Genomic DNA, 26,837 nt, shown 5'->3' with positions numbered 1-26,837 from the left:
GAAAAAATGATGGAAAATTAACATTTCTTGGATACTGAATATGAGGATATGATTTCAAAATGAAAACTTAATCAAAACCTCCTGAGAAGCCTAAACGTTATTCCCGTTATTAGCATTGACCTTAGTGCAGCTGCTAAAAGTGGTTTCATGGCATCTACGTGTTAAAGTTATTTTATTTGGCAGCGTGATGTGGCCTGGGCGAATATTTAAATCATGTTTTGAGATATTCTTCTGTGACATTAGCAGGCTGCAATACTGCGGAACAATGGCCACACAGTGCCAGTACTTAAAGTGAAACTCAACACCAATCTTTTTTTTTATTTGAAATTTTATTAACATCTATATGTATAAAATCCTCTGGCAAATATTTGGAATTATTCATTGCAGTTTTATGGAGAAATACAACAAATAATTCATAATATTTCACCACAGGCAGATTTGTCCCTCCTGCACCTCCACCCCCACCCCTATTACTGCTCATTGCAAAGTACTCTGAGAAGGGTGTATCATTAAAGTAGTTTGCGTGCCATGTAGTTGTCCTACAAAACCCAATAGTTTTACCACAAAACTTTCCACAGAACTTTGGCTCACAAAAGAATAATACCAGTCTTACCTTACGAGCAAAGCTTCTATGGAAATTTTTTTTAGCACAACTGCAGAACAGAAGGTTGGCTACAATTATGCATTGTGGGAAAGCAATGCAGTGGTATCTCTTTTCTGCCCCCTTCTCCATCAGTGCTCCTGCACACCTGAAGGTGAATAATTCATGTTGTAAACTGATTTCTTTCCACAATACAGCAAAATGCAGCTCCAAACATCTGGCAGTAGATCATGTCTGTGAGAGAACTTGAATTCTAAATTTAAAATCAACAGGGAAAATCGAGGCCCGGGGTGGTGGTGATGGTGGCGGCGGGTTGGTGTGGGATTCTTGGCGGCGGGACAGGCTTTGCCACTGGGGACTGTCCGTGAGCCACAGATTGCCCAAGCAGGAGGGCACCCCCTCCTCCCCCACCCCACATCAGCCCACAGGAGGCAGGGAGGCCGCCTGGTTTTACTGGGTGGCCTCCATACATGGCGGAGGGCCCCCCCCACCCCCCCGCTGCTGGTTAAATGACCAATTAATGGCCATTTAAGGGCCTCAATTAGCCGGTGGGTGGAAAGGCCATCCTCAACCTTCCCCGCTCCTGACTTAATCAGGTTGAGTTGGGAAGGCCACGGGCACTCCGCAACCCCTCCTCCCACTGCCTTCCCTCCCGATTCTACGGTGCCCCCACCTCCCAGCCTGCTCTCAAGGAGGGAAATTAAAAACATATGCAACTGGATTTATTTTAATAGTAAATTATATAAGAACAGATCACATTTTTAAACCAGAATAAGTGATACAGATTCCTAATGAGTGATGTTTGTGATGCATGCATAAGCTAACGACCTCAGCACTTTTTACTCCCCATAGCACCTTGCTCAAGCAGTGTGACACTGCACACCTCCCCCCCTCCCCCAGAGCAGAACACACACCACTTGATTTTAGTTTATTTCAACGTCAGTCAGACCTGTGTTCCGAGTTACAATGTATTTTTGTGTCAGTAAGCACCTGAAACCACCTTGCATCTAATTAAATATGAATTGTATAATTGCAGCCTAAGACTTTATGATTTTAATTAGCCATAATTACAGACTCATGGGTGGATAGTGAACCACAGCTAATTCCTTTCAAACTTCGGTGAAAATAAAAGTGCCCACATCTTTTGAAGCAATTGTCTGTTAGTTTTAGATTAGAGATACAGCACTGAAACAGGCCCTTCGGCCCACCGAGTCTGTGCCGAACATCAACCACCCATTTATACTAATCCTACACCACCTACCTACACTAGTGACAATTTATAATGGCCAATTTACCTATCAACCTGCAAGTCTTTTGGCTTGTGGGAGGAAACCGGAGCACCCGGAGAAAACCCACGCAGACACAGGGAGAACTTGCAGTTTTAGTTGTTATTTTTAGTTAATTTCTTTGGCTGATCTGAATTTGAGAAGATGAATGCTGAATAAGGGGGTGAATTTTACAGACCCCCGGTGTCAGGGGTCATGGTGGTGGGGGGGGGGGGAGGGAGGGGGAAGAGGGTGGGCCGGAAAATGCCTCCAGGAGAGGCCCGCCATGAACCTCAACGCTGGGAAGGCCTGGCCCAAGATTGCCGATGGCGGTGAGGCCTCAAGGTGGCCCCCCCCCACCGCCGCTCAGCGATGGGAGCCCAATTTAAATATTTAAATTAATTTAATTAAATGAATTAAGTACCTTCTTGCTCCCGCCTGCTGTCCCAGTGCAATATTGGTGCTGGTGGCCAGCACTCCCGCACCTTCGGATCCCCATCCGGGCATCCGAGGGGGAACACTGGTGGGGAGGAGGCAGCAGATAAGTTTCTCTGTGCAGGGGGTGGGGTGGGGGGGTCAGTCGCGGGGTTACAGTCAACTTATTGGTGTAGGGGATGGTGGGAAGGGGTAAAGTGTAGAGTTGATGCATTTTGCGGGGGGAAGGTCAGGTGCACAAGGTAAGTGTTTTGGCAGGGAAAGGGCAGGTAATTAAATATATGGTTATTGGTGAGGGTGGGAGAGGGACAAAATTAATTTACTTAATTTTTAAAAATCAATTCTGCTTTAAAAATTTAAATGTAATGATAGGGCTCGAAGACCTTTAAAAATGGCATCAGCGCCTGAGCAAAGGCAGCTGCCACATTGCTGGGGATGGATAGCCCGCCCCCTCCACGTCATCAGGGTGGTCGGTCCACCCCGGTTATTTAAATGAGCCACTGAGTTTAATATACAACGGTCCGTGACATGCGTCCTGCCCTGTTTTCGTCCGCTGCCGAAAATAAATTTCGGCCCAAGGATTTGAGCATATTGCATTGTGATCCACGTGTACACTGGAGTTTGTTGAACTTGGCAATATGGACTTTATAAACAAATGAATTGTGTATCTCTGCCTACAGAGGTCAGTATGAGTATGATTTGATGCTGGCGGTGGATATGTTCACCAGCAGACATACCCAATGGTATTACTTCCGGATTCAGAACACAGTGACAAATGTCACCTACAAATTCAAGATTGTCAACTTACTGAAAAAAGATAGCCTTTATAATTATGGTAAGCTGTTTGTTTTGCAAAATGCTATTCAAATTTGGCATTCAGTGTTAACCTTGCAGATCATAGATGGATAGCAAAGGCTAGAAATGTAAAATTGGGATATGTTCCATTTACCAAATGATCAAGAGAAAACATGGAATAGGCCATTTGGCCCATCAAACTCTCAGCATCTATGGACATGTACAATGCACCCTATGATAGGCTCCTACTCAAGTATAGTATTGTTATGACTGAGATGAGCGGAGTGCACTTTCTTTCTCTAGTTCCACTTCTCCACAGGTCACAACATATATTTAAATGTTTACCCAGTTACTAATACGGCCAATTATATACTCTTTTTATTTCAGAATAAAATCCACCAACCAGGTTTCTTTAATAAACAACAGAATTATCAATTTATTATAAAACAAGACATATTCAAAAAAGATGCAAAGCATTAACACACAGATTGAAGTATACAAGTTCCCTTCTAAGTTAGCCCAACGCTCTCACACACACAGGTTAAAGAAAAAAATAAAGAGGTTTTCTCTGCAGAGATCGCTTTACAAAAAAATACAAAAAAAACTTAGGCCAAATACTTGTTAATTCTTGAAGGAGAAGGAGAAGATATGGAATGATATCAGTTGTTCCTCTTCTGGCATCCCAAATACATGTAGATGGCTGTCACTGAGATCTTTTTGGAGCAGTTCTCTTCAGGCAAAGTCAAGGATTAGTCTGGCTTTCCAGGAGAAATGCAGCATCAGCTATCACACACTGGATTCTCAGAGTTTCTCAGAGAGGTGGAGAAAGGATGAGTTGTGTGCTTCTCTCAGCAGGCTGCAAACCCAACTGACTCAAAATAATATCCAAAACAAAACCAACTCTTGACCACCGTAAATCTTGATAAGTCACTTCTCTGTCAATAACTCCCATAGTCAGAAAGCACCTGCTGTTTACTTAGCTGAAGACATGTGACTTCCAGTAAGTGTGTTTTTAAACAAAGTGCCAAAGTCCTTCTAGTGACCTTTAAAAAAAAGAAAATCCAGCATATATGGAATCACTTCAGTCATCCAAAAGAATCCATTTCCACAATTTTAAAACATGAATCCTTGCAAAACTATTAAAAAATGGAAGTACTTTCATAACAGTATACATCTCATGAAAGCTGAGATTGGTATATCTACCATAGGATACGTGAATATTTTTAATTCCAAAAGATAACTGTTTGATCAATTTTGTCCTACCATTGCAATAGCGTACATCACACAGGAAAACAATGTTCTTGGAGATAAACATTCAACAATAACAGATAAAGGGCTGGATTTTATTATCACACCGCCGAGAGCAAAATGGCAGTGGTCCAGCTATGAGGGTAGCTGCGCGGCACTGCAATTATGCGGCAGGCAGCCATTTGGCAGAATGACTGCGGCTGTCTCCCCAATCATGTGGCGGGTGCGGCATTGGTGATGCCATTAACGGCACCTCCTGATGTTGGATCGCAGAGTCCCCTCCTCCGACCCCAACAATATCCACTTGCAGAATGCCACCATCCCCCCGACAATATCCACTTGCAGAATGCCACCATCCCCCCGACAATATCCACTTGCAGAATTCCCCCCATCGCCCCCAAATGTATTCATTTGCAGAATTCCCTCCTCCCCCCGCAACAGTATCCACTTGCAGAAATTCCCCCTATCCCTCCCAACAATATCCACTTGCAGAATTCCCTCCTTCACCCCACCAACTATACCCACTTGCAGAATTCCCTTCTTCCCTATCAACAATATCCACTTGCAGAATTCCCCCCAACCCCCCCAACAGTATCACATGCAGAATTCCCTTCTTCCCCATCAACAATAACCACTTGTAGAATTCTCCCCATCCACCCCTCCAACATTATCACTTGCAGAATTCCCTTCTTCCCTATCAACAATATCCACTTGCAGAATTCCCCCATCCCCCCCCCCGCAACAGTATCACATGCAGAATTCCCTTCTTCCCCATCAACAGTATCCACTTGCAGAATTCCCCCCATGCACCCCCCCCAACAGTATCACATGCAGAATTCCCTTCTTCCCCATCAACAGTATCCACTTGCAGAATTCCCCCCATGCACCCCCCCCAACAGTATCACATGCAGAATTCCCTTCTTCCCCATCAACAATATCCACTTGCAGAATTCCCCCCATCCCCCCCAATAGTATCACTTACAGAATTCCCTTCTTCTCCATCTACAGTATCCACTTGCTGAATTCCCTCCCCCCCACACAATAATATCCGCTTGCAGAATTCCCCCCATCCCTCCCAACAGTATCCACTTGCAGGGTTCCCTCCTTCAATCCAACATTAGGAGATGCTGTTAACAACGTCACCAATGCTGCCCCCACCACATGATTGGGGGGGATGGCTGCCGTCATTATGCTAGTTAGCCGGCCACTGCGTAATTGCAGTGGCGCGGCCGATAACCTCACAGGCGGGACCGCTGCCATTCTGCGCACCCGCCGTTGCTCTCGGCAGTGGGATTATAAAATTCAGCCCATGGATGAACAGAGAGCTTGGAGTTTACACAAACACTGACTTGAGAAACTGTGGGACGGTAATGTGAAGGTATTTCCAGTTATGAAACCAGAATGGCAACATGTATTAAAGGCCTGCTTGGGTCTGCAAATGAGACCCGACCCAAGCCCGACAGAACCACATCCAACCCCTTGCCTGACCCGGCCCGAGTCCTTTAATTTTTTCCTGCGCCGGACCCGACCCGACCCAACCATCAGTTAACTTACCTTCCATTTTTCACTTTGTTCCTTACCTGCACAAGCTTAAAATAACTGTAGCAAAACCACATTTAAAGTCCAAAAAGTAAATTAACATTAAAGTCACTTACCTGAGGTGGTGATAGCGTGTGTCCAATCCGCCCCGACCCAACCCGAGCCCGAATGCCAGACCCGGAAGTGCAACCCAACCTGACCCAAACCCGACACATGTCGTCGGGTCCCATTGGGTTCGGGTCGGGTAGCAGGCCTTTAACATGTATAATTAAGTTAACCATCCAATTAAACATATTTAAAAGGTGGGAAGCTGCATTTGCATTGAGGAAAAAAATAACAGCAATGAAATGGTAATTAAAAACAGAAATATTCAGACTTAGGAGAATGAAATTCGTTGGTTGCTAATTTGGGCATAGTGCAGTGAAAAGTCCACTACATCAAAGCCTTGGAGAGGGTGCAGAGGAGATCTACTAGAATAATACCATGGATGAAGGACGTCCGTTATATGGAGAGACTAGAGAAGCTGTGATTGTTTTCCTTAGAGCAGTGATGGTTCAGAGGAGATTTAATAAATGTGTTCAAAATTATGATCTGAAATGCACTGCCTGAAAGAGTCAGCAGTAAATTTCAAAAGGGAATTGGTTAGATATTTGAAAAGGAAAAATTGCAGGGAGTGGGAAAGAGCTGAGGACTGGGACTGACTGGATGGGCTGGATTTTACAAGCCCCTCGACACCGTGGGTCATGGTGGGGGACCTGTAAAATGCTTGTGGGAGAGGCCCGCCATGACCCATAACGCAGAGAAGGCCCCGCCGCATATTACTAGTGGCGGTGAGGCCTCGGTGCGGACCCCCGCCACTTGGTGGCGGGACCTTCACTTAAACATTAAAATAAATGGTAATGAACTTAGCTGGACCAGGTGGCAGCCCACGGCGATATTACGGGCACCAGCTGCAACTCGCGCGCCTCCGAGGCGAGACACTGGTGGGGAGGGGTGAGGACTAAAATTATCAGGGTGGGAGTGGGGGGGGGTGCGGGGGGGAGTGGGGAAAACTATTCCTATTGGTTGTGGGGATGGTGGGAAGGGATTGAGGGTCAAAGATGCTGAAGTTTGGGGAAAGTTCGGAATTTTAAAAAGTTTTTTTGGAGGGATGGGTCAATTTATATATTGAGTACTCAATGGGGGGGCGGTTGGGCGAGGGGATTCAAAGTTCACTTAAACTTTTATTGAAATTTTTATCAAAGCAGCACCTTTAAAGATGAGAATGCAACTGAAGGCTCGAAGCCCTTTAAAAATGGCGCCAGGGCCTGTGTGGTGGCGCCAAAGGCCATTGTCAGGGACGCAACATCCGCACGGAATGCACGCCGCCATCAGAGTGTGCCGCCACGAATTGCGGTACACTTGTAAAATTCAGCCCGATAGCTCTTTCAAAGAGCCAGCACAGGCATGATGGGCCAAATGACCTCCTACTATGCTGTATTATTCTATGAAAAGTAATTTGTGCTGTTCCAAAGATACTGAATTTTTAATAAGCTGGTGGATGGTATCTTTGCAATGGGATTCCAGCATGTCACAGCATTTCTTGGAGGAAAGAACAGATAATGTGCTAATTACAAAGTATAGGGAACATGAACAAAGAGGCAATCGCGTACATTCACTGGCACATAACCTTACATTTAAAGTCCACTGTGTTTAATCAAGCTTTTATTTGTTTCTCCATTAGGAATGAAACCTCTAGTTTACTCAGAAAAAGATGCAAAAGAGCAAAACATTGGCTGGTTTCGTTCAGGGCATCACATCATGTATAAACCATGGAATAAGAAAACCTTCAACAACCTTTTCCCTTACGCACAGCACTACTGCTTAGAGTTCCAGATAGTAAGTGGGAATTCCCACTGGGATAAAATCTGTGGGATTGAGTGAAATTGGTAGTAATGGAGAGATAACAACCTCAAAATGGGGTTCTGATGAAAGGTCACAGACCTGAAACGTTAACTCTGTATCTCTCGCTCTATAGATACTGCCAGACCTGCTGAGTATTTCCAGCATTTTCTGTTTTTATTTCAAAAGGGGGTTGGTCTGCCCACTGCTACTTTTACAGGACCCGATTGCTAAAGTGAAGGGAGGACTGGATCTAGGAGGTAAGTACCTTTCCACTTACCTGCAGCATCCAGTTTACCTGCTTCACCCACCCCTCAATTCTTCCAATCTCCACCCAAACCTTCAATCTCCTCCACTACCGACCCTTCCGAGCTCCCTCCCAGCCCTTTCGATCTTCCCCAACCCTTCCGATCATTTCCCTGCTGACCCATCCAATCTCCCCAACACCTACCATACCAATTTCCCCCTAAGGGCTCCAATCTCCGCCCGACTCTTCTGATCTCTTCCCAACCCTTTTGATCTCCCCTGATGCCGTCGCTTCTAATCTCCACCCAACAGCAACCCTTCCAGTGTCCCCTGACCAAGGTCTTCAATCTCCTCCCGAGGCCTCCTCCCTCTCTCTCTTTTGATGCCTCCTCCCTCTCTCCCTCCTCTCTGCACCCCAGCTGTGGTCTGCTGTCGAAGACCTACCCACCTGACAGCCAGTTAGTTGTTCAATTGGCCGGAAAACTGAGACAAAATATGTTAATCAGATCCTGCCATGAAATTTGGCAGGACTTGAGCGAAACCTCAGCTTTCCTAACCTCAAGACAGCACCCCTACCCTACTCCATCCACCAACTGCTCCCTCCCAACTCAGAGCCAATATGAGGACTATTGTATCTGTTCCAGTACCAAATGCACCAGTGTCAGATGTGATAAGGCACATGTAATACTTGTAGCATGCAGATTTACTTGACTAATTTTAATCCATTGATTGTTCATATTGTGCTCTTATCAGTGTGAATCAACCCACTGGAGTAGAATTTCCCTTGCTGCGGACTTCAGGTGACAAAGCTAATGTTTGATAGTCCAACAGTCCATTTTGAGAGCCGAGCTTCAGATGCATTCAGCAGGCAGGCTGCAGGCAGAAAACGAGTGCCCCGGGGCAGCTTGCTGGCTCCATCTGAGATATTGTAATAGCTGAGAAATGTTTGTGGAACTTAAAACTCTGAGTCCAAAGGTAGTATCAATATCTAAAGGGGCAAAAGTTCCAATGACATTAACACTACTTGATTGAAAAATTGGAAATTAATTACCCCCATTACAAATAAAAATTTCCAGTGTTGGAGTCATTATCACATCAGTGGCTGATATGAACTTACGAATTAGGAGCAGGAGTAGGCCACTCGGCCCCTTCGAGCCTGCTATGCCATTCAATTAGATCGTGGCTGTTCTGATTATAACCTCAACTCCACATTCCCGCCTATCCCCGATAACCTTTCACACCTTCCTTATCAAGAATCTATCTACCTCTGCCTCAAAAATATTTAAAGACTCCGCTTCCACTGTCTTTTGAGGAAGAGAGGTCCAGAGACTCACAATCCTCTGAAAGAAAGGAATTCTCCTCATATCTGTGTTAAATGGGCGATCTCTTACTTTTAAATAGTGATCCCTAGTTCTAGTTTCTCCCACAAGTGGAAACATCCTTTCCACATCCACCCTGTCAAGACCCCTCAGGATCTTGTATGCTTCAATCAAGTCACCTCTTACTCTTCTAAACTCCATTGGATACAAGCCTAGCCTGTCCAACTTTTCCTCATAAGACAACCCGACCATTCCTGGTATTAGTCTAGTAAACCTTCTCTGAACTGCTTCCAATGCATTTACATCCTTCCTTAAATAAGGAGACCAATACTATACACAGTGCTCCACATGTGGTCTCACCAATGCCCTGTATAACTGAAGCATAACCTCCCTACTTTTGGATTCAATTCCCCTCGCAATAAACAATAACATTCTATTAGCTTTCCTATTTACTCTCTGAACCTGCATACTAACCTTTTGCGATTCATGCACTAGGACATCCAGATCCCTTTGTATCTCAGAGCTCTGCAATCTGTCACCATTTAGATAATATGGTTCTTTTTTATTCATCCTGCCAAAATGGACAATTTCACATTTTCCCACATTTACTCCATTTGCCAGATCTTTTCCCATACACTTAACCTATCTATATCCATTTGTAGCCTCCTTATGTCCTCTTCACAACTTACTTTCCAACTTATCTTTGTGTCATCAGCAAATTTAGCAACCATACTTTCGGTCCCTTCATCCCATATAAATAACAAAAAGTTGTGCCCCCGGCACGGATCCCTATGGCACACCACTCATTCCATCTTACCAATCAGAAAATGACCCATTTATGCCTACTCTGTTTCCTGTTAGCTAACCAATCTTCTATCCATGCCAATGTGTTACCTCCTACACCATGAGCTTTTATTTTCCGCAATAACCTTTGATGTGGCACCTTATCAAATGCCTTCTGGAAATCTAAGTACAGTACTTCCACCATTTCCCCTTTATCCACAGCACATGTTACTTCTTCAAAAAACTCCAATAACTTGGTTGAACATGATTTCCCTTTCACAAAACCATGTTGGCTCTGCCTGATTACCTTGAATTTTTCTAAGTGCCCTGCTATAACATCTTTAATAATAGCTTCTAACATTTTCCCTAAGACAGATGTTAAGCTAACTGGTCTGCAGTTTCCTGCTTTCTGTCTCCCTCCATTTTTGAATAGGAACATAGGAAGAGGAGTAGACCATTCAGTCCATCAAACCTGCCCCCCATTCAATGTGATCATGGCTGATCATCCACTTTAATGCCTTTTTCCCAAACTGTCCTCATATCCCCTTATGTCATTTGTATTTACAAATCTGTCAATCTCTGCTTTAAACATACTCAGTGACTGAGCTTCCACAGCCCTCTGGTGCACCATCTTCATTATCCTCCTCCTCTAGATTCCAAAGATTCACAACCCTCTAAGTAATGAAATTTCTCCTTATCTCTGTCGTAAGTGGCTTCCCCCTTATTTTGAAATTGTGTCCCCTGTTTCTAGACTCCCCAACCAGAGGAAACTTCTTAGCTGCATCTACCCTGTCTATACCTTTAAGTATTTTGTAGGTTTCAATGAGATCACCTCTTATTCTTCGAAACTCTAAAGAATACAGGCCCAGTTTCCCCAATCTCTCTTCATAGGACAGTCCAACCATCCCGGGAACAAGTCTGGTGAATCTTTGTTGCGCTCCCTCTAAGGCAATAATATCCTTCCTAAGGTAAGGGACCAAAACTGCACACAGTACTCAAGGTGCAGTCTAACCAAGGTTCTATACAATTGAAGCAAGACTTCACTACGCTTGTACTCAAATCCTCTTGCGATAAAGGCTAACATATCATTAGCCTTCCGAATTGCTTGCTGCACCTGCATGTTAGCTTTCAGTGACTTATTGACCAGGACACCCAGGTCCCTTTGTACATCTACACTTTCTAATGTCTTACAATTTAATAAATACTCAGCACATCTATTCCTCCTACCAAAGTGGATAACCTCACATTTTTCCACATTATATTCCATCTGCCACATTCTTGCCCACTCACTAAGTCTGTCCAAATCCCTTTGAAGCCACTTTGCATCTTCCTTACAACACATATTCCCACCTAGTTTTGTGTCATCTGTGTACTTGGAAATACTACATTTGGTCTCCACATCCAAATCATTGATATATATTGTGAACAGTTGGGGCCTAAGCACTGATCCCTGCAGTACCCCACAAGTTACAGCCTGCCAATGCAAGAATGACCCATTTATTCCTACTCTCTGCTTTCTGTCTGTTAACCAATTGTTAATCCATGCCTGTATATTACCTCCTATCCCATGTACTTTAATTTTGCTAATCAACCTCCTATGAGGGACTTTATCAAAAGCCTTCTGAAAATTCAAATATACCACGTCCAGCAACTCCCCTTTATCAATTCTGTTAGTAACATCCTCAAAAAACTCCAACAGGTTCGTCAAACATTTATTCCCATTCATAAATCCATGCTGACTATGCCCAATCAGATCATTATTATCCAAGTGTCCATTTATCACATCCTTTGGAATAGATTCTAGCATTTGCTCAATGACTGATGTCAGGCTAACAGGTCTGTAATTCCTTGCTTTCTCTCTCCCTCCCTTCTTAAATAGTGGGGTGACATTTGAGACCTTCCAATCTGCAGGAACCGCTCCACAATCTATAGAATTTTGGAAGACGATCACCAATACATCCCCCATCTCCACAGCAACCTCTTTTAACACTCTGGGATGTAGAATATCAGGTCCGAGGGACCTATCAAACTTCAGCCCCATTAATTTCTCCAATACAACCTTCTTACTAATACTAATTTTCTTCAATTCCTGATTCCCCCTAATTCCATGATCTCTAATTCTGGGAGCTTTCTTGTATCTTCCTAAGTGAAGACAGGCATAAAGTAATCATTTAGTTTCTCTGCTATTTCTCTATTCCCCCATTATACATTCTCCTGACTCTGCCTGTAATGGACCCACATTTGTCTTAGCCAAATGTTTCCTTTTTACATGAAGCTTTTACAGTCTGTTTTTATATAATAAAGGAGTTACATTCGCTATTTTCCAACCTTATGAAACCTTCCCTGAATCTAGGGAATTTTTGAAAATTAAAACCAACACATCAACTATCTCACTAGTCACTTCTTTTAAGACCCTAGGATAAAGTCCATCAGGACCCGGGGACTTTTCAGTCCACAGCTCCAACAATTTGCTCAGTACCACTTCCCTGATGATTGTAATTTTCTTGAGTTCCTCCCTCCCTTCCATTTCCTGATTTACAGCTATTTCTGGGTTGTTACTTGTAACCTTTATAGTGAAGACCGATGCAAAAGTACCTGTTTAATTCATCTACCATCTCTTTATTTTCCATTATAAATTCCCCAGACTCACTTTCTATAGGAGCAATGCTCACTTTGTTAACTCTTTTCTTTTTTTAAATGTCTATCAAAACTCTTATTTTCTGTTTTTAAACTTTTACCTAGCTTTCTCTTGTATTCTAAGGGTTGCATTTTACAAGGTCACTACCGATCTTGGTGGAGAGGTTCAAAAATGGCGGGGCGCATGCGCAAGATTTACTCCACGGAACCGCCGCGATATTTAGCATGGTGACTCATTTAAATGGCTAATGCAGACTGCACCCCCCACCGATGACTTGGAGGGGGTGGGCGCTCCATCCCCAGCAATGGCGCCACTGTGCAGGCACTGGTGCCTTTTTTAAAGGGCTTAGAGCCCTTACTGACAGTTTCAATTTTTAAAGAGATAGTGCATTTGAAACTATTAAAAATAATTGGAGAAATCTTCCCAGCCCCTCTCCCACCAAACCACCCCCCTCCCCCCCACCCCCAGGGCCTTAAATATCATTCCTGCCCTCCCCCCACAAAAATACTTACCTTGAATATCTGACCTTTCCCCCACAAAGTTCAGAAACTTTTTCCTTTACACCTTCCCATCACCCCCTCGACCAATCAGGTATGTTTTTTCCCTCTCCCCCACCCACCCCCCACACTGAAATACATACCTCCTCCCCCCTCCCCACCAGTGTCCCGCATCAGATCTCTGGTCGGAGATTAGACTGTGCGGGAGTGCCAGCCACCAACTGGGAGCAGGACTACCGGCACGACGAGGTAAGTAATTATTCCTTTATTTTAATAAATTTAAATGTATTTAAATTTAAATATTGAAATGATGGTACCATTGCCAAGTGACGAGTGGACTGCCACGAGGCCTTGCCACCACCGGTAATATGGGGCAAGGCCTTCCCGGCGTCGAGGCCCGTGGCAGGCCTCTCCCGGAGGCATTTTCCAGCCCTCCCCGCTATGACCCCTATGTCGGGGAGCTGGTAAAATCCAGCCCTAATTTTTCCCTCTTTATCAATCGTTTAGTCATTCTTTGCTGTTTTTTATATTCTGTCCAATCTTCTGACCTGCCGCCCATCTTGGCACTGTTATATGCTTTTTCTTTAAGTTTGATACAATCTTTAACTTTTTTAGTTAACCACGGATAGTGGGTCCTCCCTTTGGAATATTTCATTCTCTTTGGAATGTATCTATTCTGTGTATTCTGAAATATCCCCTTAAATGCCTGCCACTGCATCCCTATTGACCTATCCCTTAACTTAATTTGCCCATTCACTTTAGCTAGCTCTGCTTTCATGCCTTCATAATTGCCCTTATTTAAGTTTAAAATACTAGTCTTGGACCCATTCTTCTCTCTCTCTCAAACTGAATGTAAAATTCAATCACATTATCATCGCTGCTACCTAGGGGTGCCTTCACAATGAGGTTATCAATTAATCCTATCTCATTGCACAATACAAGGTCTAGTACAGCCTGCACGCCGGTTGGCTCCAGAACGTGTTGCTCTAAGAAACTATCCCAAAAACATTCAATGAACTCTTTATCTAGGATAGCTTTGCTCATCTGATTTTTTCAGTCTCTATGTAAGTTAAAATCCCCCATGATTATCACCGTACCTTTCTGACAAGCTCCTATTATTTCTTCTTTTATACTCCATCCTACCATTTGGTTACTATTAGGGGGCCTATACACCACTCCCAAGAGTGATTTCTTGCCTTTATCATTTCTCATCTCTACCCAAACCACTTCTACATCCTGGTTCCTGAACTTAGGTCATCCCTCTCTAATGTGCAAATACCATCATTAAATAACAGATCCACCCCTCTACCTTTTCCTACCTTCATGTCCTTCCAAAATGTCATGTACACTTCAATATTCAGGTCCCATTCTATGTCATCCTGCAGCCATGTCTCTGCAATGGCTATCAGATCGTACTTACTTATTTCTATTTGCTGTATCAGTTCATCTGTTTTGTTTCGAATGCTACGTTCATTCAGATACAGAGCCTTTCATTTTGTTCTTTTATTATTTTTGTAATGTCTAGCCTTGACTGCTGATTTACTCTTGGATTTGTACTCTCTATCCCTTCCTGTCACAGTCTGTTTATGATTTCCATATTATCTGTAGGGGTAGCAACCTTTCTCTCTTGCTTGTCTCTACTCTTTGATTTACCACATCTTCCCAAATTTGATCCCTTGCCCCCATTATTTAGTTTAAAACCCTCTCTACTTCCCTAGCTATGTGGCTCACTGGAACACCAGCCCCAGCATGGTTCAAGTGTAGACCATCCCAACGGTACAGCTCCCACTTTCCCCAGTACAGGTGCCAGTCTCCCATGAACCAGAACCCACTTCTACCACACCAGTCTTTGAGCCATGCATTCACTTCTCTAATCTTATTTGCCGTATGCCAATTTGCACATTGCTCAGGTAATAATCCAGAGATGATTGCATTTAGAGGTTCTGCTTCTTAATTTGTGCTTAGCTCCTCATACTGACTATGCAGAACTTCCTTCCTTGTCCTGCCTATGTCTTTGCTACCTACATGGACCACAACAACTGGATCCTCCCCTTCCCACTGTAAGCACCTCTCCAGCCCCGAGCAGATGTCCTGAACCCTTGCACTGAGCAAGCGACACAACCTTCTGGACTCTTTGTTGCAGAGAACAGTGTCAATCCCCCTCAATATACTGTCTCCTACTACCACTACATTGCTATTTGATACCCCAATTTGAATGACTTCCTGTACCACGGTGCCATGGTCAGTTAGCTCATCCACCTGCAGCCCCCACTCTCATCCAAACAAGCTGACAGAACCTCAAACCTGTTGGACAATCACAAAGGCTGAGGCTCCTGCACTCCTGCCCTCTGGGTCCCCTTACCTGCTTCAGCTGCAGCCATACTTTCCTGTCCCTGACCACTGACAAAATCAGAAGACCTGATCCTAAAGGGTGTGACTGCCTCCTGGTACAAAGTGTCCAGATAACTTTCCCCTTCCCTGTTGTATCGCAGTGTCTGCAGCTCGGCCTCCAGCTCAATAACTCTGAGTCAAAGCTCTTCGAGCCGCAAACACTCACTGCTGCTGGGATCTAACACTGCGAGTGAATAATTATCCAATGGTTTGAAATATGTTGGTGGAGATTACAATAGACCTCAGTTTGTTGAGTACAGAATATCAATTGTTCTTGATCACTCTTTTACACTACTTCTTAAATGTTCTTTTCAGGAGTTTAGTAATAAGGATGATACGTACTATCTGGCACATTGCTACCCCTACAGATATACTGACCTAAAGGCTCATTTGGATGAAATAATAAATGATTCCAAACATTTGACACATTTTAAAAAGGAAGTTCTGTGTGAAACAAGAGCAGGAAATAGCTGCTTTTTACTGACAATCACTGACTATACAGGTGAGTCCCACCAAGCGTTCCATGTGCCTTACGCCGACTCATATAGTTCATTTATAAAATATCATTATTATCAGCTGCAATCAATACTAACAGTTTATATTTCCCATATATTGACTTGAGAAGATCATTAATATTTTATACATAAAACATAATTGGCATAGAACATAATTTTGTTTGTTACAACTATCTATATTCTCTTAAGTAACAAAGACTGAATGAAGATTAGAATGTGGAATAACAATATGTCCTTTTTCAAGATAGTATTTTTTTCATCATGGGATGTGGGCATTGCTGGCAAAGCCAGCATTTATTGCCCATCCCTAGTTGCCCCTGAGTAGGTGAACGTGAGCCCACTTCTTGAACCGCAGCAGTCCATGTAGTAAAGGTACTCCCACAGTGCTGTTAGGGAGGGAGTTTCAGGATTTTACCTACTGACGTTGAAGGAATAGTGACATATTTCCAAGTTAGGATGGTGTGTAACCTGAAGGGAAATTTGCAGATGGTGGTCCCATGAACCTGCTGCCCTTGTCCTTCCAGGTGGTAGCAGTCATAGGTTTGCAAGGTGCTGTTGAAGGAGCCTTGGTGAGTTGCTGCAGTTCATCTTGGTGCACACTGCAGCAACACTGTGCTGGTAGTGGAGGGAGTGAATGTTTCAGGTGGTGGATGGGGTGCCAGTTAAGCAAACTGATTTTTCCTGGGTAGTGTTGAGCTTCTTGAATGTTGTTGGAGCTCATCCAGGCAGCAGGAGAGTATTCCATCAGCCTCCTGACTTGTGCCTTGCAGATTGTGCAAAGGCTTTGAGTCAGAAGGTGAGTTACTCGCCATAGAATTCCCAGCCTCTGACCAGCTCTTGTAGCCACAATATTTACATGGCTGGTCCAGTTAAGCTTTTGGTCAATGGTAAGCCCCCAGCTCTCGCTGCAGGATTTGTAAAGATTCTTTTTTAGCACTCAGATTCAAGTGAGGTAACATTCAGCTTTCATGGGGGCACCAAAAGAGAAATAGCAGATTGGCCATCCATTATAAACCCCACCCAATTTTCAATTTTTATAGATGGTGGAAAGGAAATTCAAGCAGGGTATATAACAGGGGGCCAATTTTTTACAATTATGCACCCCCAACTAAGTTCAGTTTTACCCCCATGTTGTTATCCTGTATATTCAGCATTATGCCTTTAAAGGCGTTCCACTTGTTCTCTAATGAAGTTATGTTGAGCAACCTATCCCAATCCAATTGTATTAGTTGTTCTACACCTGGTTATAACTGGTTTAGTTTTACCTGACTCCCAGATTGTGTTGAACTTGATCATTCTGTGATCAGGAGTGTTATGACTTCCCTGTTCTGCTTGTCTTCTGATATATTAAAGACAGAAATTGACAAATTCTTGGATACTAAGGGAATCCAGGGCTCTGGGGATAGGACCGGAATGTGGAGTTTAGGTGGAAGATCAGTCATGAACTTATTGAATGGTGGAAGGGTTAAATGGGATACTTCTGTTCGTATATTCTTATGTTCTTACAAGTCGAGATGAACATTGACTATTGTGGTAAATAAAAGCAAAATACTGCGGATGCTGGAAATCTGAAACAAAAACAAGAAATGCTGGATTCACTCAGCAGGTCTGGCAGCATCTGTAGAAAGAGAAGCAGAGTTAACGTTTCGGGTCAGTGACCCTTCTTCGGAACCCTATTGTGGCTTCTTGGCAAACTGGGCCATGATTTTTTTCTTAACAACAGGTAAGGAAAATTCTGAAGCAAAGCTTGGTGTTGTGCTGACAGCAAGAGTCCACCCTGGGGAGACTCAATCCAGCTGGATGATGAAAGGCATTCTGGATTTTCTGATATCTGAGGAGCCTACAGCAAAGGTAGAGATTAAACATAATAGCCACATTTATTAAATGCTGCATTTTTACATTTAGTTTATCAAAGTTTCTGTTACATTACAAACAATAACTAATTTGGGGGCTCTTGTGCTCATTTTGTTTTGTCAAACTACTTATAGTTCTTTTGTATATTTGAATTCCTTCCTTTGAATTTTTTATTGTGCGAGTAGAACCGTTCAACCATTTCTGGAAGATATAACTCTTACTTCAGGAACATTTGCACAACACAAAGTGACTATTTTTTTTCTCTAACAACAAATGGAATCACTTTGGGATGAATTTTGTTGAGCTCCCAACGTCAGGCTCCGTGGTGGGGGTGGGGGGCCGGATGATCGCAGCGGCCCACCACGGAGCCTGACGCCAGGATTGCCGGGCCCGATTTTCCCAGCGGCGGCGAGGCTCCATGGTGGCACCCCCATGCAACCGCTTGGCGACGGGACTCAGTTTTAAAAATTGCAATATAGGACACGAATACATTAACATACCATTCTCTGCGATCTTACCGGCTGTCCGCGATCCTCCATGTGGCATCCAGCACTCACACGTCTTCACTTTCCTATCCAGGTAAAGCTGGCACCACGAAGGTGGGGAAGGGCAGAGCCCAGCATTTTTAGTGTATTAGGCGGGGGGGGTCAACTCTGCATTTCTAGTGTGGGGGGAAGGGATGACCTCTGCACTTTGTGCAGTTGGAGGGGCGGGGGAAGAGGTCAACGATTCAATTTAAGTGTTTTGGGGGAGGGGGAGGAACAGGGCTACCATTTATTTTCTGTGTATTGGAGGGGGTGGGGGAAGACGGGTCACACATTAATGTGCGATGTAGTGGGGAGGGCGGAGTTCTTTTGAACTACAAGAAAGCCCCCAGCGATTTAACATCCGCAGCACTTATAGCAGCCAGAAGTACTGCACAAAGAACAGCTAGGCGTTGCGCAAACGACTACTGGCAACACCTATGCAGTCATATTCAGCTGGCCTCAGACACCGGAAACATCAGAGGAATGTATGATGGCATGAAGAGAGCTCTTGGGCCAACCATCAAGAAGATCACCCCCCTCAAATCTAAATCAGGGGACATAATCACTGACCAACGCAAACAGATGGACCGCTGGGTTGAGCACTACCTAGAACTGTACTCCAGGGAGAATGCTGTCACTGAGACTGCCCTCAATGCAGCCCAGCCTCTACCAGTCATGGATGAGCTGGACATACAGCCAACCAAATCGGAACTCAGTGATGCCATTGATTCCCTAGCCAGCGGAAAAGCCCCTGGGAAGGACAGCATTACCCCTGAAATAATCAAGAGTGCCAAGCCTGCTATACTCTCAGCACTACATGAACTGCTATGCCTGTGCTGGGACGAGGGAGCAGTACCCCAGGACATGCGCGATGCCAACATCATCACCCTCTATAAAAACAAAGGTGACCGCGGTGACTGCAACAACTACCGTGGAATCTCCCTGCTCAGCATAGTGGGGAAAGTCTTTGCTCGAGTCGCTCTGAACAGGCTCCAGAAGCTGGCCGAGCACGTCTACCCTGAGGCACAGTGTGGCTTTCGTGCAGAGAGATCGACTATTGACATGCTGTTCTCCCTTCGTCAGATACAGGAGAAATGCCGTGAACAACAGATGCCCCTCTACATTGCTTTCATTGATCTCACCAAAGCCTTTGACCTCGTCAGCAGACGTAGTCTCTTCAGACTACTAGAAAAGATCGGATGTCCACCAAAGCTACTAAGTATCATCACCTCATTCCATGACAATATGAAAGGCACAATTCAACATGGTGGCTCCTCATCAGAGCCCTTTCCTATCCTGAGTGGTGTGAAACAGGGCTGTGTTCTCGCACCCACACTTTTTGGGATTTTCTTCTCCCTGCTGCTTTCACATGCGTTCAAATCCTCTGAAGAAGGAATTTTCCTCCACACAAGATCAGGGGGCAGGTTGTTCAACCTTGCCCGTCTAAGAGCGAAGTCCAAAGTACGGAAAGTCCTCATCAGAGAACTCCTCTTTGCTGACGATGCTGCTTTAACATCTCACACTGAAGAATGCCTGCAGAGTCTCATCGACAGGTTTGCGTCTGCCTGCAATGAATTTGGCCTAACCATCAGCCTCAAGAAAACGAACATCATGGGGCAGGATGTCAGAAATGCTCCATCCATCAATATTGGCGACCACGCTCTGGAAGTGGTTCAAGAGTTCACCTACCTAGGCTCAACTATCACCAGTAACCTGTCTCTAGATGCAGAAATCAACAAGCGCATGGGTAAGGCTTCCACTGCTATGTCCAGACTGGCCAAGAGAGTGTGGGAAAATGGCGCACTGACACGGAACACAAAAGTCCGAGTGTATCAGGCCTGTGTCCTCAGTACCTTGCTCTACGGCAGCGAGGCCTGGACAACGTATGCCAGCCAAGAGCGACGTCTCAATTCATTCCATCTTCGCTGCCTTCGGAGAATACTTGGCATCAGGTGGCAGGACTATATCTCCAACACAGAAGTCCTTGAAGCGGCCAACACCCCCAGCTTATACACACTACTGAGTCAGCGGCGCTTGAGATGGCTTGGCCATGTGAGCCGCATGGAAGATGGCAGGATCCCCAAAGACACATTGTACAGCGAGCTCGCCACTGGTATCAGACCCACCGGCCGTCCATGTCTCCGTTATAAAGACGTCTGCAAACGCGACATGAAATCGTGTGACATTGATCACAAGTCGTGGGAGTCAGTTGCCAGCATTCGCCAGAGCTGGCGGGCAGCCATAAAGACAGGGCTAAATTGTGGCGAGTCGAAGAGACTTAGTAGTTGGCAGGAAAAAAGACAGAGGCGCAAGGGGAGAGCCAACTGTGCAACAGCCCCAACAAACAAATTTCTCTGCAGCACCTGTGGAAGAGCCTGTCACTCCAGAATTGGCCTTTATAGCCACTCCAGGCGCTGCTTCACAAACCACTGACCACCTCCAGGCGCGTATCCATTGTCTCTCGAGATAAGGAGGCCCAAAAGAAGGAGGGGGTGGGGGAAGACGGGTCACACATTAATGTGCGATGTAGTGGGGAGGGCGGAGTTCTGGGTTGAACTTTGTACTCTCTGTGCAGGTCTGGCAGACCTTTAAAAATGGCACCAATGCCTGCCTAGAGGCAGCTGACACCGTTGCCGGCGTCGCAGAGCCTGGACCTGCCACATGATTGGGGGCGACGGACCACCCTGTGTATGGAAATGAGCCACCGTGCACTAGATTGTGGCAGCATGGTGGAAGAGTGGGCCTCCATTTTATTCGCCCACCACCGCTCCCGGCTGCAGGAAAATTAAATTCAGCCCTTTGGGTACTTTATAGAACATTTCTAGTTTTGCTGTAGAGCCCAGATATAACCCATTTCCATTAAAAGCTGGAAAGAAAAAGGAGGAAAATTTAATACATCAATCCAGGAGATAAAGTTAAAATATGAGATCAAAGAAAAGATTAAAAGGGAGTATATTTAGCTGAGCATTAAGACCACACAGGAGAACATGACCTTATATCAGAAAATCCCTTGAAAGCCAGTACTTGACTGTAAATCCACCCTTTTTAGCCCAGCCACCCATTGATGATTTGGTGCCAGTACTATCTAATGACTTGTGCTGTCCTGACAAGCACCACAGCCAGAAAGTCTGAAAGCTGACACTGCTAATGCTGAGTTTATTATTGTTGGACAGGTTACACATCACATGAGCTGACAGCAGCACTGTGTGAGAGGCAGATAGCGAGTACCATTACTCAGCCATCCTGATAGTGAGATGCCATTAGTGCAGGGCAATGAAGTGCACCAACTAGGATAAAGGTGCAGGTGGGAGCATAAACAGACCAATGAATGGAAAAATTAACATTTCAAATGTTTGAGTTAATTACTATTTTAAGTGTTTCTGGCATGCTTCAAGTACCTGAATGTGTTTTAACTGAAATAAAGAACTAAAGCACTTAGGTATTTTTAACCGATGAAAGAACTAGTGACAACCGTGGCTTTCTGCTGTATCCAAGCTTGGCATCATTACTTTCTAAATGATATCATCTTCTGTTTTACTCTTTTCTGACCTTTGGTAATGAGCTATTTTGTGGGTCTTGATCCTCACTTTGATTTCTCAATTTTCTAAAGTAGCTTGTTAAAATGCAAGTATCATAAGTAAAGAAACTACAGTTGTACCCCACTATATTCTTAACATAAAATTTGATACTTATTCACCCAGTGTTATCCATTTGCTCTGTATACAATATTCCTCATCCCAAAATTAGACTCCAGGTCTCAGGAAGCTGGTGGAAACTATTTTATTTCTGTCTAAGGAAAAAGAAGTCAGTATATTAAAATGCATACAATGTACAAATTTTCTTAGAAGGTTCAACATAGAGATAGAGGATATCATCTCTCTGTTTCAGTTGACAAACCATTTTCCTCAAGTTAGGTTCATTCTATCCCTGTTAGCTCTGGGAATGACCAAGATTATTCAGAGTTTGGAGCAATTTACAAACCTCTTCTTTGACCTCAGATTCATGCCACCATGAAGACCACCTATTTCCACCTCCGACTTTGCCCCTGTCTCAGCTCATCTGCTGCTGAAACCCTCATTCATGCTTTCATTACCTCTAGACTTGACTATTCCAATGCACTCCTGGCTGGTCTCCCACTTTCTACCCTCCGTAAACTTGAGGTCATCCAAAGCTCTGCCGCCCGTGTCTTAACTCACAACAAGTCCCATTCCTTATCACCCCACTGCTCGCTGACCAACATTGGTTCCAGTCAAGCAACGTCTTTGATTTTAAAATTCTCATCCTTGGCCGGGATTTCATAAGGATGCAGTGGCCCCGCCCACCGGATGAAAAGTCGGGGGAGAGTCCGCCTCCAGCAGGCCTGGAAACCACGCTGTTATTTTGCGTGGCCCAGGTTCTTAATTGAAAGAAGTTGGGGCTTTCGTCCCTCTGAGGCAGGAAGTCCTGCCTCCAAGAGCTGTTGGCCAATCAGAGGGCCAGAGGCTCTTCAGTCCCAGCAGTGCCAATGGGAGCGGTGGCTCCTGCTGAGACGTACCCAGCAAGAAGAGGAACATGGACGTCAGCCTTCAAAGAGGTAAGTATGGGTTGGGCCTTGGCAGGGAGAATTGGCTAGGCCCCGACAAGGTGGGGTGGTGGGTCGGAGAGCACGGCAGGGGGTGTAGTTTTAGTGTGGGTACCGGCAGCTGGCATTGAAGAAAATCCCACAGTTTTCTTTCGGCACATAAATAGTAAAAGGGTGGTAAAAGGAGGAGTGGGGCCGATAAGGGACCAACATGAGGATTTACACATGGAGGCAGAGGGCATAGCTGAGGTATTAAATGAATACCTTGCATCTGTCTTTACCAAGGAAGAAGATGCAACCTGGGCAATGCCGAAAAAGGAGGTAAGTCAGACACTAGAGGTGTTTAAAATTGATAAAGAGGAAGTATTAGATAGGCTGTCTGTACTTAAAGTGGATAAAACACCAGGACCAGATGAGATGCATTCAAGGATACTGAGGGAAGTGAGGGTGGAAATCGCAGAGGCACTGGCCATAATTTTTCAGGCCTTCTTAGACTCGGGGGTGGTGCCAGAGGGCTGGAGAATTGCAAATGATATACCCTTGTTTAAAAAAGGATGTAAAGAAAAGCCCAGCAACTACAGGTCAGTCAGCTTAACTTTGGTGGTGGGAAAAATTCTAGAAAGAATGAGCAGACAGGTGGCAGATGAAGTTCAATGCAGAGAAATGTGGAGTGATTCATTTTGGTAGGAAGAACATGGAGAGACAATATGGAATAAAGGGTACAATTCTAAAGGGGGTGCAGAAGCACAGGGACCTATGTGTATATGTGCATAAGTCATTGAAGGTGGCAGGATAGGTTGAGAGAGCAGTTATTAAAGCATATTGTATCCTGGGCTTTATTAATAGGGGCATAGAGTATAAGAGAAAGGAAGTTATGTTGAACTTGTATAAGACACTAGTTCAGCATCAGCTGGAGTATTGCGTTCAGTTCTGGGCGCCACAGTTGAGGAAAGACGTGAGGGCATTGGAGGAAGTACAGAAAAAATTCACGAGAATGGTTCCAGAGATGAGGAATTTCAGTTATGAAGATAGATCGGAGAAGTTAGGATTGTTTTCATTGGAGTAGAGAAGGCAGAGTAGATAGAGAGAAACTGTTCCTACCCGTGAAAGGATCGAGAACAAGAGGGCACAGATTTAAAGTATTTGGTAAGAGAAGCAAAGTGACATGAGGAAATACTTTTTCACACAGCGAGTGGTTAGGGTCTGGAATGCACTGCCTGAGAACGTGGTGGAGGCAGGTTTGATTGAAACATTCAAAAGGGAATTAGACTGTTATATGAAAAGGAAGAATGTGCAGGGTTACAGGGAGAAGGCAGGGAATGGAACTGAGGGAATTGCTTATTCGGAGAGCCAATGTGGACACAATGGGCCAAATGGCCTCCTTTTGCACTGTAACAATTCTGTGATTCTGTGGGGTGGCCCGTGCTGCTGGAGGGTCCTCCGTGGGGCACAGGGTGCCCATTGAGGAGATCCCACTCCAGCCCACAAGGAAACCGCCGGTATTACCGGGCGGCCTGCTCAGGTGGTGAAGTGGCAGTCTGCTGCTGGTAAAAACCAGTAGTGGCGGGAAGAGGCCCTTCAGTGGCCAATAATTGGCCAATTAAGGGCCTCAATTGCCCTAAGGGCAGGTGGGTCGCTTGCCACCTCCCCTGCCACTGGTGAAGTAGCAGCAGGGGCAGGTAGGTGACAGGCAATGCATCCCCCCGCCTCCCACTCGATTTCACTGCCCCTCCCCACCTCCAAGCCTGCTCCTGGGGGGATGTAAAATCCCAGCCCTTGTTTTCAAATCCCTCCATAGCTGCTTCCCTCCCTATCTCTGTAATCTTTTCCAGCCCCATAACATTCCAAAATATTTATGCCCCTCTAATTCTGGCCTCTAGTGCATCCCCAATTTTAATTGCTCCACCATTGGTGGCCGTGCCTTCAGTTGCCTAGGTCCTAACCTCGGAACTACTCTCCCTACACCTCTCTATCTCACTTTCCTCCTTTATGACACTCTTTAAAAGCTACCTCTTTGGCCAAGCTTTTGGCCATTTACCCTGATATCATCTTTGTGGTTCAGTGCCATATTTTGTTTTATAATGCCCCTGTGAAGCTCCTTTGGACATTTTCTTATGTTAAATGTGCTATAATAATTATAAGTTTTTGTTGGTGTTGTTGTCATCATATCAACTGCTAATGGTGCCATTAAACACCACTCACACCTTCTCTGGAAAAGCAGTTGCTATCATCTTTCCAAAAATTAAGGGCATGATTTTACCCCCCACCCCTCTGGCTGGTAGAAACTGGGCAGGTGAGCAATTAAAATCCCTCTTGGTTACTTACGCATCCTCAAGCTACTCAGATCCCGCTATTGCAATTTGTATGCAGGCTTCTAGACGAGTGGTTAAACCACTCTCAGCACCTCAAAATTGGCAGATTCAGGTCCGTTGACATCACAAGCCTTGACTACAATTTTAATTGAGGCTTGAGCAGGGAGTGAGTTATATGAGCAATAAGAAGTGAAAGATTTTTCTGAAAGCTTTATTTATGGACCCATTTTTATAAGTATTAATAACTCTTTTTTATTCGTTCGGGGGGATGTAGGTGTCTCTGGCTATGTAGCATTTGTTGCCCATCCCTAATTGCTCTTGAGAAGCTGGTGGTGAGCTGCCTTCATGAACCGCTGCAGTCCTTAGGATATAGGTAAACCCAAAGTGCTGTTAGGTAGGGGGTGCTAGGATTTTGACCCAACGACAGTGAAGGAATGGCACTATAGTTCCAAGTCAAGATGGCGTGTGGCATCTGTTGCCCTTGTCCTTCTTGGTGGTGAGGGCATGGTTTAGAAGCTGCTGTCAGAGAAGCCTTGGTGATTTACTGAAGTGCATCCTGTAGATGTGCAGTTCTGGTCGCTGCTCTACAGGAAAGATGTGATTAAGCTAGAGAGGATGCAGAAAAGATTCACAAGGATGTTGCCTGGTTTGGAGGGCTTGAGTTATGAAGAGAGATTGGATAGGCTGGGTCTGTTTTCCCTGGAGAGAAGGAGGCTGAGAGGGGACATGATAGAGGTGTATAAAATTACAAAGTGATTCCTGACAACGCAGCCTGCCACTGACATCATCAGGCTGCGCCATGGTGCGCACATGCGCAGACGGTCTCCTGCTCTCTGCGCACGCGCTGCGTTCCGGCTTGCCAGGACTGGTTAGCGCATGCACCGATGACGTCATCATGTAATGTGTGCCTCTTCGCACAATGCGCCTGGTTGGCCTCTGCGCATGCGCTTTATGCAATGCCAACGGGTATTCACGCATGTGTCAATCTTCTGATATTCACGCATGCGTCAAAGCTTGGGCGCGAGTTTCTGAAAGTGGAAGGAGGAGAGGTTTCGTCGGGCATTTTCTCGAATTTTATCGCAATTATTTAGTCGTTTTGGAGATTTCAGTTTGCTTCATTTTTATTAGAAAGAGGAGATTGCTCCAAGGTAAGTTGCTCTGCTGTTGTAAGTTGCTCTGAAAATATTTCCATTGTCTGGGGAATTGCATGTGCTCCAGACTCTGTTGTAAGTTGTTCTGAAAACATTTCCATTGTCTGGGGCACTGCATGTGCTCCAGTCCACTGCACTGCACTAAAATCCTTTCCATTGTCTGGGGCTGTGTGCAGGCAGTACATGTGGTTCAGTCCCTGTTGTAAGTTGCTCTGTACCTGCACCCATTAGAGCCGTGCACATGGACACATAGCCGCATGTTTCCCCATCCGCCCTTGA

The 26,837-nt window shown here is 44.9% G+C and overlaps 1 protein-coding gene across 6 annotated transcripts in view; it reads left to right on the top strand.

Moving 5' to 3' along the window:
- Window positions 1-26,837, top strand: part of LOC137352748 (cytosolic carboxypeptidase 2-like) — a 276,792-nt gene that overhangs the window by 182,539 nt on the left and 67,416 nt on the right. For all 6 annotated transcript variants that reach the window (XM_068018533.1, XM_068018561.1, XM_068018522.1 and 3 more), the window contains 4 exons: window positions 2,982-3,136; window positions 7,607-7,761; window positions 15,954-16,140; window positions 17,877-18,004. In XM_068018533.1, the coding sequence (XP_067874634.1) occupies window positions 2,982-3,136; window positions 7,607-7,761; window positions 15,954-16,140; window positions 17,877-18,004 (625 nt within the window). The remainder of the gene's footprint in view (window positions 1-2,981; window positions 3,137-7,606; window positions 7,762-15,953; window positions 16,141-17,876; window positions 18,005-26,837) is intronic.

Source organism: Heterodontus francisci, chromosome 3, assembly GCF_036365525.1.
Source record: "Heterodontus francisci isolate sHetFra1 chromosome 3, sHetFra1.hap1, whole genome shotgun sequence".
NCBI lineage: Eukaryota > Metazoa > Chordata > Chondrichthyes > Heterodontiformes > Heterodontidae > Heterodontus > Heterodontus francisci.
This window is presented reverse-complemented; position numbering and strand designations above follow the sequence as displayed.